The 17,142-nt window shown below is 38.1% G+C and overlaps 1 protein-coding gene across 5 annotated transcripts in view; it reads left to right on the top strand.

Moving 5' to 3' along the window:
• The first annotated feature begins 2,883 nt into the window (after window positions 1-2,883).
• The window catches only part of LOC120719691 (neprilysin-like), a 32,966-nt gene continuing 18,707 nt past the window's right edge, over window positions 2,884-17,142 (top strand). The window contains exons 1-4 of one of the 5 annotated variants that reach the window (XM_040009101.1): window positions 2,884-3,342; window positions 6,383-6,559; window positions 7,837-7,872; window positions 9,814-9,975. In XM_040009101.1, the coding sequence (XP_039865035.1) occupies window positions 3,300-3,342; window positions 6,383-6,559; window positions 7,837-7,872; window positions 9,814-9,975 (418 nt within the window). In that variant the 5' untranslated portion in view covers window positions 2,884-3,299. The other 4 variants (XM_040009103.1, XM_040009104.1, XM_040009102.1 and 1 more) reach the window with 4 other exon arrangements.

Genomic DNA, 17,142 nt, shown 5'->3' with positions numbered 1-17,142 from the left:
CATTTTCCTGTGTTTTCTATGTTTTGCACTTCTGTATTCCTCTGCAAGCCGCCTCATGACTGTCACAAAGCTTGGGCTGAAAGTCCATCTCTATGAGTGACAAGGTTATTAATGTTTGTGTAGTAAATGTGAGTCATTAATCTTGTGGCTGTGTTTCTGTGGATCTGTACTTCGGGTGTAGATTATGTGTGCATGTTTATGTGTACTGACAGCACATTTTGAGCTGAATTGGACGGCTCATCCGTTGCTGATAGTAAAGGTGCTCCCGTGACAGTTTCTGAAAGGAGCTGCTGATAGTACAACCCATCTGAGCGACCTTGATACTGAAAACCCTTCGTACCTTGGCTCCTCTGGCGACAAACGCCTAACACTTAGACATCAGTTACATTAATTACGAAAAAAGCATATCTTTTTAAAATTGTGACAAACTGCCTGTCCTGTGTGATTCAAGCATCCATCTATTTGTTTTCTTCAGCTTATTCACAAGCATATGCCTACCAAATGCAGAAGTGGTTATTAGTCACGGTTTTTGCTTCCAGTTGTCTGCAAATCAATCACATCCACAAAATTGTCGCACAAAACTCAGCTGATGAATCATCTAATGAAAATGTGGAAGTTTTTATTTTTATTCTAAGAAATAAATGGTACTAAATTGAATTAAAATGACAGAAAGGCAGCATTTCTTTTTATTCAACCCATGCGATGTCCACGAGGGTAATTGATGCATATTTGTATCTGTGTAATGCCATTTAGAACTGAGATGGTAAACATGGAAATGAGCTTGGATGAAAATCATTTTAGATTAGCGTGGGACCCGGTTGAGCTTGAAAAATACAGCCTACCTAAAAAAGACCCAAAGACCTAAAAAGAATGAAAAGAGTGTGTGTCTGTATGTTTGTGTCTGTTTTTCCACACATCGACCTATTTTTTACAACAAAAGACTTTTTAATACCTGTGTCACCCCAGGCACAGTGCAATTAAAATCCAATACTCTCCAGGAGTCCATAACATGCTGGGTTTACTGACAGCGAACAGAGCTCAAATGGCCAACAGAGAAGGGGCAATAGGTTTTATGTGAAGAGCACAGAAACACAACGATGGAAAATATGATCACAGTGGTTGCACTCCAGGCAAATGAACATCCTTTAAATGCACTGACAGACAGCTGCTGTGAAAACCGCTGTCAGTTCAGCTTCACAGATATTCAAAAGATATACACAGATGGGAATTCCTTGGAGGGCATGCCTACTGTTTTTGTGATTGCAGGCAATGAAACATGGACAGGATAATTGGGTGACATTAAATAGGCTTGCTTATTTTTTTTTCCTGGTGTAATTCACATGATTGATAGTGGAGCTGACAAAGTAGCTTATTGTGATCTATGACCTTCTGTTTTATTGTGATAAGGTCTTTTATCTATAATGACAAGAGCTAAAGAGGAAGTAAGGTCACATAGTTATACAACCACAAAAGCTATCTAAGAAAGAGCTTGGGGTGAATGAATGGATCAACAAAACTATAACTACTAGGCTTTAAAACTATAACACAGGAGAGTGATGTTTATTTTTTGAGTTTTAAACCGAAGGAAACTATGAGCACATGTTTATTTCCCCACCCATAGCAATGTTTTTTTCTTCCTTAAACTCCATCAAGCAATCGTTTTTTCTCAACCAGGACTAATTGGACATGCACGAAATAGTAATTTGGAGTTCTGGATCTTAGAGTTTGAGTGCATTTTGCAATAGGTGTAACTAAATCATGTCTCTTTGACCGGATTGTCCATCTTTATTACAATATTGTGAAATGTTTATTATACTTACTAATAAATAACTAAATAAATAAATAAGACATGAATGAATGACATCATTCATTTTCCAGTGTCATATAGTTTCTACCCCTCTCACTTTAATGCTGACTTTCACTTTCAGTTCAAACACCCTCCACTGTTTGCAGAAGTTAACTGGTCTTACAGGAATGGCCCACCGGCGAACATTGTTGTTAAATAGTAAGTGGAGTAGGAGCAAAAGGTCACAACTAACTCAACAGTAACATGGAGAATATAATAAATTTAAGTTTTTTTTTGTTTTTTTTACTTGCCTTAAAAACTCACTAACGCCCAATAGGCACGATACTATGACAAGGCCAAACAGCTCTCATACATCCACAGATATATTTAATATAACACTCCCAGCCCTGGTAACATTAAACATGATTTAGGTAGAATAGACTGACAGTTTAAAAAGAATTAGACAATCTCTATTCACTGAGTGTTGAGATCACTCCACATAGACGGTGTAGATTTTTATGGTTCATAGCTTGAATCAGTTCAGTTCAATTCAATACAATTTTATTTATATAGCACCAAATCGGAACAACAGTCGCCTCAAGGAACTTTATTATTCTGAGATAAAGACCCTGCAACAATAAGTAGTCAATGGTGAATCAGTGGTGAATACATGTTTTATGTTTGCATCTTTAGGACTGTCTAGGCCTCCAGGGACAAAAAAAAAGAAACGAAAAGAAAAGAAAAGAAGACTAATCCACGTGTCCCTATTGCCTGCATGTCGATTGCACTATTACAAATCATTTTTTCTTGCATATGTAAATCAATGCAGGCAATATTTCCATTAAAAACTGCTCGTCCTTATTAATTCAAATTATGCATTTTAGACCCATTAAGCATAGTGTAGCTTAAAAACAGAGAATTTGCTGTACATTTTGCCATTATTGCTCAGGCTTAAAAGCTACTAAAAGCTCTATAAGTAGGCTATACGAAATAAGGTACACATCAGTCCATGGCACTGTTCATCTGAATTTGCGCCTTGGGGCTATTTAGGCACCACTAGTAGCAAGTGCAGCTGACAGGGTCACTTCTAAACGTCGCCCTAGCGGAGGAGGCAACGACTCTATGGACGGTTAACTTCAGAGGGCTACTTCGCTGCTTTACTGTATGTCACGGGCTGTATAAATATGGGGTCTCCCCTGTGTGGATCACACAGTTGCGCAAGACTCTGATGGATCATTTTCAATTCAGCGATCCTCTCTGGGTAGATGTGGTATAGTACAGTAGGTAGTTGTAGAGAAGGGTCTGTGCGTGAGTGTGTTCGTTTGTGTGTTCTTGTACTCCTAGAATAGACAGCCAGAGGAAAGAGAAGAGGGAGAAGAAGGAGAAGAAGAGAGGCGGGATCGGTTTGTGTCTTGTTGAAATCCCGGGTGAAGCAAATAGATCGTCTGGAATAGATCGATCAGCAGTTCGCGTTCCCTCCGTGGATTTGATGGATGTTTGATCAGTGGATGTGATGCCCATATATATCATCGACCGTAAATTTCCCGACATATCTGGTAAGTCGCTCACGCAAACCAAGCGCTCTTGTAAAGCTGTGCCATCTGTGTGCTTCGGCGCCTCTATGTGTGTGTGTGTGTGAGCGTATGTGTGAGTGTGCGCGCGTGTGTGCGCGCGCATCGGTTTTGCTTGTGCGCCCGTGCTGCTTCAGTGACACGGGGCAGCGTGCACCAGTTGATCATGCCACCCCCCTCGGAGTTTCTGACGTGCAACAGGAGATGAGGAGCTGGCACGCATTTCTCGGTTGCGAAGCACGGTGTGTGCGCTGAGGCTTATTTTTCCCCCCACCATAGTTTAAAACTTAGATGCATTTGGTGCGTCAAGAAAACACTGTTCCAGCTGGGTATCCTCTAACCTCCCTGTGATACTAGTGCACTGTATTCCAGCTGTGTGCGGACTGGTGGTGTTGCTGTAAGTTTGGTGTTATATCCCTTTAAAAGTTATTTTTACTGTTGCATTCATACTGCTTTTGCAAAAACCATTTGGACAGCAATTTAAGAGGTGGACTTCATTTCATCTAGATCACAGCACCTTTGCGCACAGGGACTCTTCACTCAAAGATGATTTTAGTCTTCAGTGTGCAGCTATAGGCCCCGCGCTAAAAATCATATCCCAGAGAAGGTGTTATTTTCAGTTAAAGTAGGCCACGTTCCTCCATGTATTCAAACCCATTTAGACTCTGGACATATTAATTGCTCACATGTATGTAAGTTGTAAAAAAAAAGTGACTTTGCAAGTAGTGTTGTGTCGATTGTGTATGTGTGCGTGTGCGTATGGGCACATGGGTGTTTTCAGGTGTCTCAGTGAATGATGGGTTTAATTTTGAAGGGGTTTGTGTGGTCTCACAAGATTTGGGCTGTTTATGTTTTAGATATATCAAGAAAGGCAGACAGAGTGGGAAAAAAATGAGTTTTGATTTTTGTGGCTCCTTTCATAAACTATTATCTTAAAATACAGACACAGCAGTGCATACTTTTCAAATACACTCTGAGCCACAGCATTAGAAAAAAAAAATATTGACTGCATCCTGTAACTGGAGTAGCAACATTTAACATGGATTAGGTGTTCTCTGTCACACACACTGACAGAGTAAACATCTTTAAAAGCATCACTGTCACTGCTAACAGGTCCCCTTAACCTAACCAGATCCAATGCTAATGAGTAAATGAGAATAACCTTACTTTAAATTTGTAGCCCCAGAAACACAGCAGTAAGCGTAATGACAAATAGAACACGAGTGGGACAGTATTAGTGCTCCTATAGGACTCCGCTAAACGTGCCTGGATACACTTTTAGGGAGTCACTCAGGACCTCTCAGTGTCCTGCTCAGTTTTTCTTGCACCTTTTCTTCCTCTTGCTCTCAACTCCTTTTTCACATTCCTTCACTGCGTCTTTATGTTCAGTTTCCCTTTTAATATATTTTGCAGACATTCGACTTCTTGGCATGCAAAGTGTCAGGAAGCGTGGCTGAATATAATATACAACCTCTACAATGCTGACATGCACACATGGTTTTATTAGAGCTGTGGGACTGCTGTCACAGTGATGTGTGTGTTCGCAGCCAAAGTTTCTGCCCCCTCCTGCAGTCTGAGAGGGGTTGACAGGAAGTTGCGACTAACATATCAACTTGTGTCATCGTACTGTCTCATCTCCTTTTTTTTATCTTTTCAATCACTTGTTTCTCCCCATATTTTCCCTTGCCTTTATTACAGTTGTAGAAACAAATCCAGTTGCCACTTCCCTGTAGTAAATCTTGGTGATTTCTTACATGCTTTGGTTTCGGTGTAGAGTTGGGAAAGCACCCTGACTGTGGAGATCTGTGCTTGGTGTGTGTAATAGTAGCTTATCAGGCTAGATAACAGCCATAACCTCAGAGGTTTACTTTACCTCAGGTTATTGTTTAGTCATGAAGTGGATTGATAGGTGAATTTACATCCAGCAAGACTGTGGTTACATTTGATAAATGTGGATTGGGGGTGTGTGGGAGTACAGGACATGATGTGTGTCTGTAGTTGTCTGTTCGTTCAAAGAAAGTTAGGAGACTTTGTCCTTTGGTCACGCAGCGCTCTCATCTCAGCCTGCATGTGGCAAGACCCACCCATCTGCATAGACACCTCATGACACTATAGCTTGCAGAGTGTATGAGAGCATGGCTGTGGATGAGTGTTTGTGTGCAGTCACTGAATGAGTGCATGTCTGTGCAGCGTTGTTAAAGGATTAAGGATTAATTGCCTTCAGAGATAGACTTAACTACTTGTTTCATGAACTTTGTAAAGTTCTCACTTGGCCCCGGAGAGGAAAACAACACTGCATAGAAAAGAGCAGAGGAAAGGTTCTGCTTGTTTTCTGTTCTTCAGAAGTGTGTGCTTCCTTGTCTGTTTTTGTGTTTTGTTCTTTTGTTTTTGTTTTTTTTTTCTTTTGCTTTCCTTTTTTTTGTTGTTGGGAGCGTACAGTCACCAGGGTAAGAACTTCCATTATTTTCACCTTTCACTCCAAGAAAAAAAAAGTTTTTACGGTTTCTTTTTTCCCCCTCATTTGTTTTCCTAACATTGCCGTGTCTTTTATCTCCTTTTAACTTTTTCTTTCTTTTTTCTGCATGTGCCTAAGAAAGCAACAAAAAGATTCAACTAATACCTTTCATGTTAGAAAAGTACATGGTCCAAAAAAACAGAGAAAAAAAAATTCCCAAACTTTAAGGTTCCCAAAGACTGGGATTTTTAGTTCTACTTATATTTTTGGCTCACTGCTATTATCTGAATCCATTCATTTTGTTATATTTAGATTGAATTATTATTTTTATATTAAATTATTGAATCATTTCTAATAAATTAAAGCAACATTTGCCACAAAACTGCAAAAATGTCCCAATGTGCCAACATTAAGTTACTTATTTTGTGCAACCAGTATACACAAACTACAAACGTCAGCATATATGCATTTTAAAGTTTTTGCTTACTAAATCAGAATTTGTTGCTCATTAGAATAGCTGCTGATTAGTTTCCTCTCAGCTGACTAATCATTTCAGTCAAAACTCCGTAGGTGAGTTGATACAGGCAGCAGTTGAAGAAGGAGTGCCAAGAATGACAGAGACCAACACCCCCAAGTCGGCTAAGAAGCTCCGATGGACCTCCCTGGAGATCGGCCTCATTACTATTGTCTCCCTGCTCTTCATTGTCATCATTGCCCTCATCATCCTCTTTGCCACACAGAAGACGGGTGAGTGATCTAACAACAGAAGACTGATAAAGATAAATAAGAAATATCGAAAACCTTGAGTAGCACAAAGGACAAACATTTTTGGAGTTTTTGTCAGGCTCATGCTGATGAAGGTTTTCTGCACCTAACAAAATCCTTATCAATACAAATGCATCAAGTAATTAAAAATACTTTTGACAGTCACCGAGTGTTACTGAGCATTTTTTTTTTTATCTTAACCAAACTTTTCCAAACTTTGCCTTTAAACTGTGTACATGGAAGGACAATTGCTTTCAACTGAGTTCATGGTTAATGGTGAGCACAAAGAAGCCTGCTGAAGAGCAGCACTTTGTTCAGGTGATAGATGACACTTGAGCTGTGTACTTTAAAAACACAGTGCAGAAGTGCAGTCACTGAGACAGAATGAAGAAAACACTCTTAAAGGTCCTTTTTTTTTAAAGTTTCCATTGTGTTTTTTGGCACCTTTGTACACCCATTGTACGAAATCTGACCTCAGATGAGAATATATGTAAATATATTTTGATGTTTATTTCAAATCAGGAGAAATTATGATAAAAGGACACTGAGAAAGCCTGTCTTTGCCAGTGGAAGCCAAATAAGTTTGTTTCATTTGTCAGTTTTTTAACATATACATGAATTTTCGTGCTTTTTTATGTTCTTTATGATTTATTAAACTGTCACTTGCACATGACAGAAGGCTCATTTTACATAATATTAGGAGTTTCACTTATATCACTGCAGATCCAGGGTTAATGGAATGTGGCACAAGCTATGTAGGAATAAATTAACAGTGATAATAGGAAGCTATTTTATAGATGTACAGATTAAATAATAATAAAAGGAATGTGAAAATTTGCAGGTTTAGAAAACAATCATCTAACAGAAAGAGGAATCAAATTAAGTTTGAGGCTTTTATAGCATTTTTGCTTCATAAATGTGTAAACTACCAAGTCATGAAGATTAAAGTTCAATACCTTGTTTGTGCCCGTTCATGCACATAGCTGTGCACATCATGTGCAATTCCACATAACTCATGAAGCATTCTATTTAAGGTCGTACAGTACTTTGTTTCTTGTGTCAGACTGAATTTCATTAACACTTTACCATCTAAATAATTCCTGATAGTGAGAGTTACACACGTTATTTGCGGGAAGAAGAACAAATAAACAAAAGAACTGAGAGAAAATGGAAGTGGAGTTAGAGGAATAGGATATGACATCATGACTGATAGCTGCAAAAATCCCACTGAGTAATGATTTGTTTTGCATTTTCTGTAGATGAAATCTGCACCACAGCGGACTGCACACAGTCAGGTAAGCAGTGTTTGTTTGTGCATTCTCTTTAATGGCTCGTTCCGCAGGCTTTGATTCTTCTCGAGGGAAGACGGAGAAGATAGGAAAACTGAGTTTGCCTCATGAAGCCCAGGGATTTCAGACATACTTGGAGAAATTGTCACTTCAGATTCTCATAGGAAACAGAAGCTGAGAAACTGGTAATTCGTTAAGCGGGTATAGATGAAGCAAAACAGTCCAAAGCTGAAACTTCTTTTTCTCAGCATATTAACATTTTGTTATGGAGTTCATTATTTCAACTGTAAATATTCTTTGACTACGTCTCCAGCAATAAGCAATCTTGTATAACGTTTATGAATATCACACAAAGCTGTTGTCACACAACCAATTTTTCTTATCTTTCTTTCTCTCTTCTTTTTTTTTTTATCATGATTCCTGTCAGTGAACATGACATTTTTACTAAAATTGTAAGAGTAGCTCCCAACAACTCTGTTGTTATCCTTAAAAAAAAGAACCCCTGCCTCTCTCTTCATCTATACTAACATAAAACATTATTACTTTATTTTTTCACATTGTTAAAAACATCTCATAGGAGAGAAAAATACATGAAATACAAGATTAACTGGTTAAAACTCTACCTCCCGTTTCTAGCAACAGATGCTGATTCATTTCTGATGCATTTTTGGGGAGCTGGTGTCCCAGTTCAGTCAAATTTGACAGACAGCCTTGTCACAGGAGATCTCTGAGCTGCCTTGTGGAATTTAATTGCAGTTTAAAAAAAGTATACATCTTTCGAGTACCGGTGCTAAGCTGAACTCAATCACTGTCATTATACTGCTTTTTTTTCCTTTTGCATTGCTGCAAATGTTACATTTATAGAGAATTGTATTTTTGTATCTTCTTTTGTTGAATATTATGCTACTGCAACAGCAAGCATTTCAGGCTTTAGGGAGATCATGATTGCAAATGCTCTTTTCTTTTTACAGGTTATTCAGTGACCTACAGAAAGAGCCCTAACAATTCCTGCCTTCGTTCTGCTTAGTCAATGTTCTCTGTGAAGTTTCAGCATTTCAGTGTTTTGAAGTTATTTTCACTGTCTTGCTGAATCGTATGTGAAAAGATGCCGTCAACCATTTATAATGCCTCAGACAGCTCATATCTTTAGCTTTATATAACAAATGAAAACATGGAAAGATTTTCACAGATCACTTATCAATGTGTTATATCACATTATTTCAAGCCATATAAAAATGGAAACACTGGCTACTAGACCATGTTAACTGGAACTTCAAGTTGCCATCTGCCATTATCCACCTAAATTGCAGTGATTAAGAATGGACATGTGTGTTCAAGGAGAATATCAGTTCAGCTGACAGTTATTTATGAAACAAAATTTGATCTGTGTTAGTCTCTGACCTATTTTTCTGCTTGTTATCCATCTATTTGTGCCATCTATGACTGGGAGAAGGGCAGGTTGATCTGCTTTTGGGGAAACCCAATAAAATTAGTTTCAACTTTTTGGTTATTTAACTTAACACACATTTACGGGATTTCATTTACTGTATATTTTCTGTTTTCAGCCTAGTATTTATTCTTTGAATGCATTTATTTTTATTAAATCTAAGTTAACAATAGTTTTAATTATTAAACAAAAATGTGTTCACATCAGTAATACTCAAATAAGTCCCTTTAGTGTAGCCTGCGGCTTGTTAGCTTTTTGCTGTCAATACATTTGTCCAAATATTCTATTATTAAATAGTGCAATGGTAGGTTTCACTGACTTGCACTTGTTGAAAAAACTATACAGCACTATACACAATTTTGAATACAAATTATAGGTTGCATGTACACTGTCATATATTTGTTGGTTATTTTTACTTAAACTGTATATCCTTAAACAATGGCTTGCTTATTTCTGTATTCCTTCATTTCATGGAGTTTGTTTCCTCTCTGTCCATGCAGCGTCTCGTCTCATTGAGAACATGGACGCTAACGTGGACCCCTGTGACAACTTCTACCAGTATGCCTGTGGAGGATGGCTTAAAAAGAACATCATCCCTGAGACCACCTCTAGATACAGCACCTTTGACATTTTACGAGATGAACTGGAGGTCATCCTCAAAGGTCAGACACCTACACACACCCGCGCAAGCAGATGCACGCACAGAAAGACAAGCAGGAAATCAGACCAAAGTGTTCATACAAATCCAATTCTGAAAAAGTTGGGACGCTGTGTAAAACAAAAATAAAAACAGAATGCAATGATTTACCAATGTCATAAAGTTGTATTTTATTTCACAATTGAACACAGAAAACATATCAAATGTTTAAACTGAGAAAAATCTGAAGAAATCTCTGGAAATCATTGAAAAGGCTTATGATCACTTCCAGAAACCACTGTCTGTGAACACAGTTCACCATGCCATCCACTAATGCTGGCTAAAGCTCTGTCGTGCAAATGTGAAGCCGTGTGTCCATGATGCAGAAATGCCAACATCTTCTCTAGGCCAAAGCTCATTTAAAACAGACTGAGTCAAAGTTCTGTAGTCAGACAAATTGAAATTTGAGTTGTGTACTTTAAAAACACAGTGCAGAGGTGCACTGAGACAGAATGAAGAAAACAGTGTGCAAAGGTCTCTGTTTTAGTTTTCCATTGTGTTGAAATTATTTCTGGAAAACATGGATGCTGTGGCCCCCTGACAAAAGGAGAGAGGGGCCGTCCAACTTGTTGGATTTAAAAGTAGCCAATATTTGTCTTAAAATTAAGCAATTTCTCCATTGAAACATTTGATATTCTTTTATATTCTATTAAATAAAATTCTGTTTGTCTTTAGATTCTTTTGGAATTAGGGTTGTATCAAAGCTTTTAGCTTATGAAAACTTCTGAAGCACTCGCACAATACGTTCTTATTGGTCTACTTTTTGTTGGACTGAGGACAGCTTGACTTGGTTTCACTAGTGTACATGTAAGGAGGACTGTCCATCAGGGACCGCAGCTCTATAGATATCATTGATGCCACGGGGGCTGGGAGTTTGTTGGCATTTTCAATATGTGTGCATGTGTGTGAGCGTGAGCTGTTTTCTAAAGATCCCAACACATTATGATGAAAAAAGCACACAATTTAAGCATTGTATGTGTGAGTGCGCCCCAAGTGTATTGTAGGTTTTTAGTAGGCATTAGAGTATAGTGTCCTTGTTACAAAAAAGGCAGTTAAAGTGCAAATGTGTTTGCAGATTTGAGCATGTGTGTACATATGGGTCCATGCTTCATTTCAAGTTGTTTGCATGAAGGTTGGCAGAGCCCTTTGTTTCAGGGTGCTAAATATTTATGGGACACAAACTTTCCATGGAAAATGAAAACTCTTCATCTGCCAAAAATTTAGAAATGTATATATCAGTACCTTTCTCTGTAATAAAAACAGTGTGGAGTGGCTGCAGGAGAAACAGAGTGATTAGAGAGGATGAGAAAGATTCATCCTTATTGGGAAAGGAAAAATGGGGTTTAAAGTGCAGCTTGTCTTGTGGACTTTGCAGCATCCTTGAGTAATCCATTTGTCCAGTCTTGATGGATAAACACACAGTTAGTGCATTGGGACAGTATCGTCTTTCTTTTGCTTTCTACCCTGATATTTTCAGTTGGTGAGATTTGTTTCAAAACATAAAACTGATTGTGGATGCGAATGAAGTAATTTTTGCATTTAATCCAAAATGAAGTATATATTGTCTGCAGTCTGTTACAATGATTTATCATGCTATGCTATTTTTAAAGTGAAAAGCTTTTCTTTTCTAAAACTTTTTTGTTTTGGAAAACAAATTCTTTAATTTTGTTACTTTTGCTTTACTTCTTGATCAACACCTTTTTACCAATCAATAGAACATTCATTAGGGTTTAGAGATTGCCTTGTAACATAATGATCATTTATTTATATACCTTTGTTCAGAGGGTCCTTTTAGTGGTAGAATTGCATCATTATTTCTTCTGTGTAGTGTAATTATAAAAGTGTATTGCTGAAATTCTGCCTCTTACGCCTTCACAGTGATTTTCTTGAACACGAGATTCTCAGAGTTACTGCAGGGATTTTAAATTAGACTTCTAACAAACAGCTTAGGGATGGTATAAAAAGCAATGCATATGAACTTATTCGGACTGCACAACTCACAGCCATTCATTTCTGCTTTATTCTGTCTTCTCAATGACAGTATAAGCACTCATAAAAATCACACAAAGGGGGCAAGAAGGAAACATTTCTCAACAAAGACTCATTTGACCATTTGAAAATGCTATTGTATGTGCCGTTATGCACATTGCATGGCTCCGTGTGGGTTTGCGGCATGACTTTACACATACAAAATATGCTTACTCTTGTATTGTTGCTGAGACCTGGCTTATTTATCAGGTCTTGCGCTAATCTTCTGCATTACTATAAAAGGAGAAAGGAAGAAAGCAAGTTTTGGCAGAAACACTGGGCAAAGTGCAGTGGTCGATGTTTTACAATCATTGACTTAATTGCTCTAAATGCTGTGCTTACCACAGAGAGACATGAGGTTCCAGTCATTCATCAGATTAAATCCCCAACAGCAGTCAGTGTTGCGCTCATTCCTTCAGCTTGTCACAGTAGGAACGTCTCAGACTGCACTGTATGCACACATGTTCAGGTTTACTTTCTGTTTGCTTCTCTGTGTAAAAAAAACAAAATAAAAACACAACGCCTTGGATCTGAAGTGCACATTCTATTGTTTTGAAGACTTATAGCCATAAAACCTTTGGCCCTAAAACGTTTCTATTGACTAAATATGTAAGAAGAAAAATTTACTGTAAGTGTGAGACCTAAGAGTTGTGACCTCTGCTCTGAGGTCTCAAATATAAGACCTCTGATCTTAGGCCTGGCTGCCGATGCTTACTTGGATACTACCGCCTACTGATGAGCACATCCTTTTCCTGTCAACAGCTGCAGGGGCCTGAAAACACCTGGATACCACAGAGCTCTAGGCTCTCTGACATGCAATAAAAATGACTCCATCTATGTGTATGTGTGTGAATAGCTGTGTAGATTTGTGGCTGCTTGTAAATGCCTTGGATTGTTCTCAGATGCTGTAAAATGCTGTAATGATCCGTAATGAGGATCTGCACCCTGAATGTGACCACAGCTGTGCATACGTAGGTGCACGAGGCTGGTAGAATTTTGTTTTTCAGTTCCCCCTCCTCAGGTGAGGCATGCTGTGCAATAATTTAACTAATTGACCGTGACTCTTTTAATTACTAACTAGTTTGTTTCAGGAAGGAACAAACTAGTTAGGAAGGAACAAAGGCATATATATATATATATATATATATATATATATATATATATATATATATATATATATATATATATATATATATATATATATATGTGTGTGTGTGTGTGTGTGTGTGTACATTTATCTGTGCATTATCTGTATATGAGCACACTGCTGCTCTCTTGTGTGAGGTGCTTCTTGTATAGGTCTAAATCTGACTATTGAGAGCAAAATCCAACCAGGGCAGCGCATGCAGATTATGTTTCTTGTGGAATTCGGCATAATCAAGAACTTCAAAACAAACCTGTGTGGTAGCTGTGGCATCAACACTGTGTCCAGATATGAGATTTTCTTTCTGCATGATGCTAACAACTTATGACATACTGAAGAGACTGTCTGTCTGTGAGAACAATAACTGAAATACGGCTTTACTGTAAGACAAACAGTACTGACCACAGTAGGACTTGCTCACGATAAATAGCTTGCTCACATGACCTCCTCATATCAAAATTCCAGCAAGAATCGTTGCAAAACACCACAGAAACTCGACTCCTCATAAACACATCAAATAAATATAGCTGACCTGAGGTGTGTGGCCAAGAAAAATAATATGAATATTAATGCAGTAATTCTTCTCCAACAAAAACATATTGAACTAAAATCCTGAAGTGAATATGTTTTTGCCAGAAAAAATGCTTATGAATAAAAGGAAATAGTTTAGACCTCCACTAAGGTAATAACCTCCCCTGCTAGCTGTCCTAAAGCCAAATGTCTGAGTTTCCTGTGTAAATAACACTAAGAGTAATAAAGTGGCATTTTGACTAACAAGAACTGACAGAAAGAGTGTATAGTATATACAAAGTTTTGATTTTGCTTTTTTGGGGGGGAGGGGGGACTAAATACTTACTACCTTTACTTGAAAACTGCAGTGTTGAGCTATATGGCTGTTTCAGCAACTGCTGGGATTATTTTAGTTTACACAATAGCAAAGTAGGCTGTGGCGCAGCCAAGCTCTAAGAAATTACTGTTTTTGTCACTGAATGGGGAACAAGACTACATGTAATAGCTCTATAACCACTAAGTATATGAAAGTTGCATGTAACTTATGGGTCTGAAACATGAAGCCAGTGCTGATGTGCCAGCAGGAGGCTACTACTTTGATTTCAGAAAGCAATCTAAGATCTAATTAAACATTAACCTGAGTAAACACTTTCCAGATCAGTTGAAGGTTTTAGTTCAATTTGTCTGCTTCTTATTGAACGCAAGATATTATTTATTTTTAAAACTATAATTAGAGTCAAAAAGGATGATAGAGAGGGATGTGCCTTAGGTGGGCTTACCTGGTGACTGACAATTTGCCACAAGGCCCCCCTGTTCCTTTCTTGTGACCTCTATTTTCTAATAGCTAAGATGATGACAGCAAAAACAGTCAATGCGGCAACCGTGGTTGGGAAGCGCATCTGTAACCGGAAGATCGCCGGTTCGATTCCCAGGCTTTCTGTACTGGTCGTTGTGTCCTTGGCAGTAGGCGGTAGACACTTTACCCTACCGCCTACTGGTGTTGGCCAGAGGGGCCGATGGCGCGATATGGCAGTCTCGCTTCTGTCAGTCTGCCCCAGGGCAGCTGTGGCTACAACTGTAGCTTACCTCCACCAGTGTGTGAATGAATAGTGGCATTGTAAAGCGCTTTGGGTGCCTTGAAAAGCGCTATATAAATCCAATCCATTATTATTAATGCGAGGCCTCATAATGGGATTTTTCTATCCAATGACTATATTGGCTATGTGCATCTTTTATGTACATTCTATTAACAAAACATCATTTGCATTAACTAATTAGTATTAATATTAATTGTAATTAATATTTAATTTAAACAAATGGAGATTTAAAGTGCAGTTGTTCAGCCTATTTTAGTTTAAACATAAGTAACAAAAAATAGTTTTTTTCCAACCTAATTGCTTCAAACGTTTTATTTGTGGGGCAGCTGACCCTCAGAATAGCTCCTCTGCCCAAATATTTCCCAGCAATAGCACACAGAGAGCAAACAAAAACCTGACTACAAAATCCAACCAGGATGCCAATTTAACTTAAACAAAAAATAAATAAAAACTCACTGGGCATATGGAGAAGAAATGTATTTTTTCAGAAAAAAGCGGAATGATTTCCTACCATCCTTTCGCCTAGACCACAGGGGGTTGAATCATAGGATGTTCTGATTTTGATACTCTTTTCAAGTCTGCCACTGATTGGCTAGAATTATGGCTCTAGACTACTCTGTGACATTTAGAAAAATATTATGGTTTTATGCAATTGCTTCTTTACAACATTAACCGATAGAAGCTTCTCCAGAATATTCTTGAGTACACGGTCTGATATAATATCTTTTACCTGAAAATGTACAGCATTAGCAAAGCCATGAAAAAAAAGACAAAGAAATTTTAATTAGGAAGTCATTTTCAGATATATCGCAAACAAACACAGTCTTGGATAACACATTTCAATAAATTTTAGCTGAATGGGAACAGGAGACGGGGCTGCCTCAGAGAAGCTGAGATGTTAAAGCTATTGCATAAAATTTTTAAAGCTAATCTGTATTCCTTTGGTAAAGACGTTTCCTCGCAGTGGGTTTATTGTCCCTACAAATGTGTAAAGCAGGAAACTTAGAGTCTCAAAACACTTTTGACTCATTTCAGTCTTGACTTCATTTGCAATTTCTGCTCGTAATATACACTAAGTACATCCTTTATAGTCATGTATTGTAAGCAAATCCAGCTGCACTAAAAACACTGCAAGTGAAATGCCTTGTGGAATGAAAAACACTCAGGGATAAAATGGCAATGCAGAGGGTAGAAACTCTAAATTCGGATTCTGTATCATGCTGAGTGGTTTGGTTCAAATTGACGTGACGTCTCAAGCAAACATCAGGTGGCACAAAATCCATTCTCAAATAAATCCAAATACACACATAAGGGGTGATAGAAAGTGTGTCTGTTTGTTTGTGTGTGTGTGTGTGTGTGTGTGTGTGTGTGTGTGTGTGTGTAGAAAAGAGAGTGAAAGGGTAAGCCTTTGCTGTGGTTAAACATTAGCGCCAGGCAGTCAGTAATCCAATCACACACACATGATCTGTGCCCTTTTGCAGGAAGCGCCCTGTGAAGGGTCTCTATCTCAGGACTTCATTACAATTAAATGAGCACATAAACAGTGCACACATGGTAATAAGAAAATGGGAGGATTCGAAATACGAACAAGGTATAAAGAGTCTGAAGTGAAATGCAGTTATGCAAGAAGTGAAAACAAGTAGACCTATGAGGGAAAAAGGAAGGAAATTACTTAAAAAAGTAGCAAATGAACCAAAAAAAAAAAAAAAAAAAACCCACTCAAAACTACACACTGAGCATTTGGTGCAAAATTCTAGTCTGTGTTTGTATTTGGATAAATGATGTTCTCTGTGTTTCAGCATACCAATTTTGAAAGAAACTAATGGATACAACATCATTATGGTGGAATATAGGAGGAGGAGGAATATACTTGTGCCTCACCTGATCTCAGTCTGATTGAGCTGCTGTACCATTTAATTAGGTGATAACAGCCTACTCAGAGGTGGGGGAGGCAGTATCTGAGCCACGTTAATTATATCTTCTATTTTCCGAGGCAGGTCTATAGATAACAGTGCTGTGCTGTGATCCAAAAACACATATAAACATAAAATAAGCACAATAAAGAAACCTCTAAGTTGGTTTTATATGTCATTTTAAATCTAACTGTCTCATCAGTTGGGCTACTTGTAGGTCTGTGTATAGTAGTCAGGATTTCCTTTGAGGATGTCAATACTGCCACCCGGAGCTGCTGGTTCCTGTTATATTGTTGCCCACTCTTATAGATCTTCCTTTCAAAGAATGCTCCTCATGTTCTTAGTAGGCTTGAGGTCAGTGGATGGTGGCTGTCACAGCGTGATTGTTTTCCTTTTTATTCCAAGGGGTAAAGGATGTTTTGTGCAGCAGGAGATAGAGA

Source organism: Simochromis diagramma, unplaced genomic scaffold (genome assembly GCF_900408965.1).
Source record: "Simochromis diagramma unplaced genomic scaffold, fSimDia1.1 OVJJ01000344.1, whole genome shotgun sequence".
NCBI classification, from domain to species: Eukaryota; Metazoa; Chordata; class Actinopteri; order Cichliformes; family Cichlidae; genus Simochromis; species Simochromis diagramma.
The sequence above is the reverse complement of the archived record's forward strand: the minus strand, read 5'-3'. Positions and strand labels throughout refer to the sequence as shown.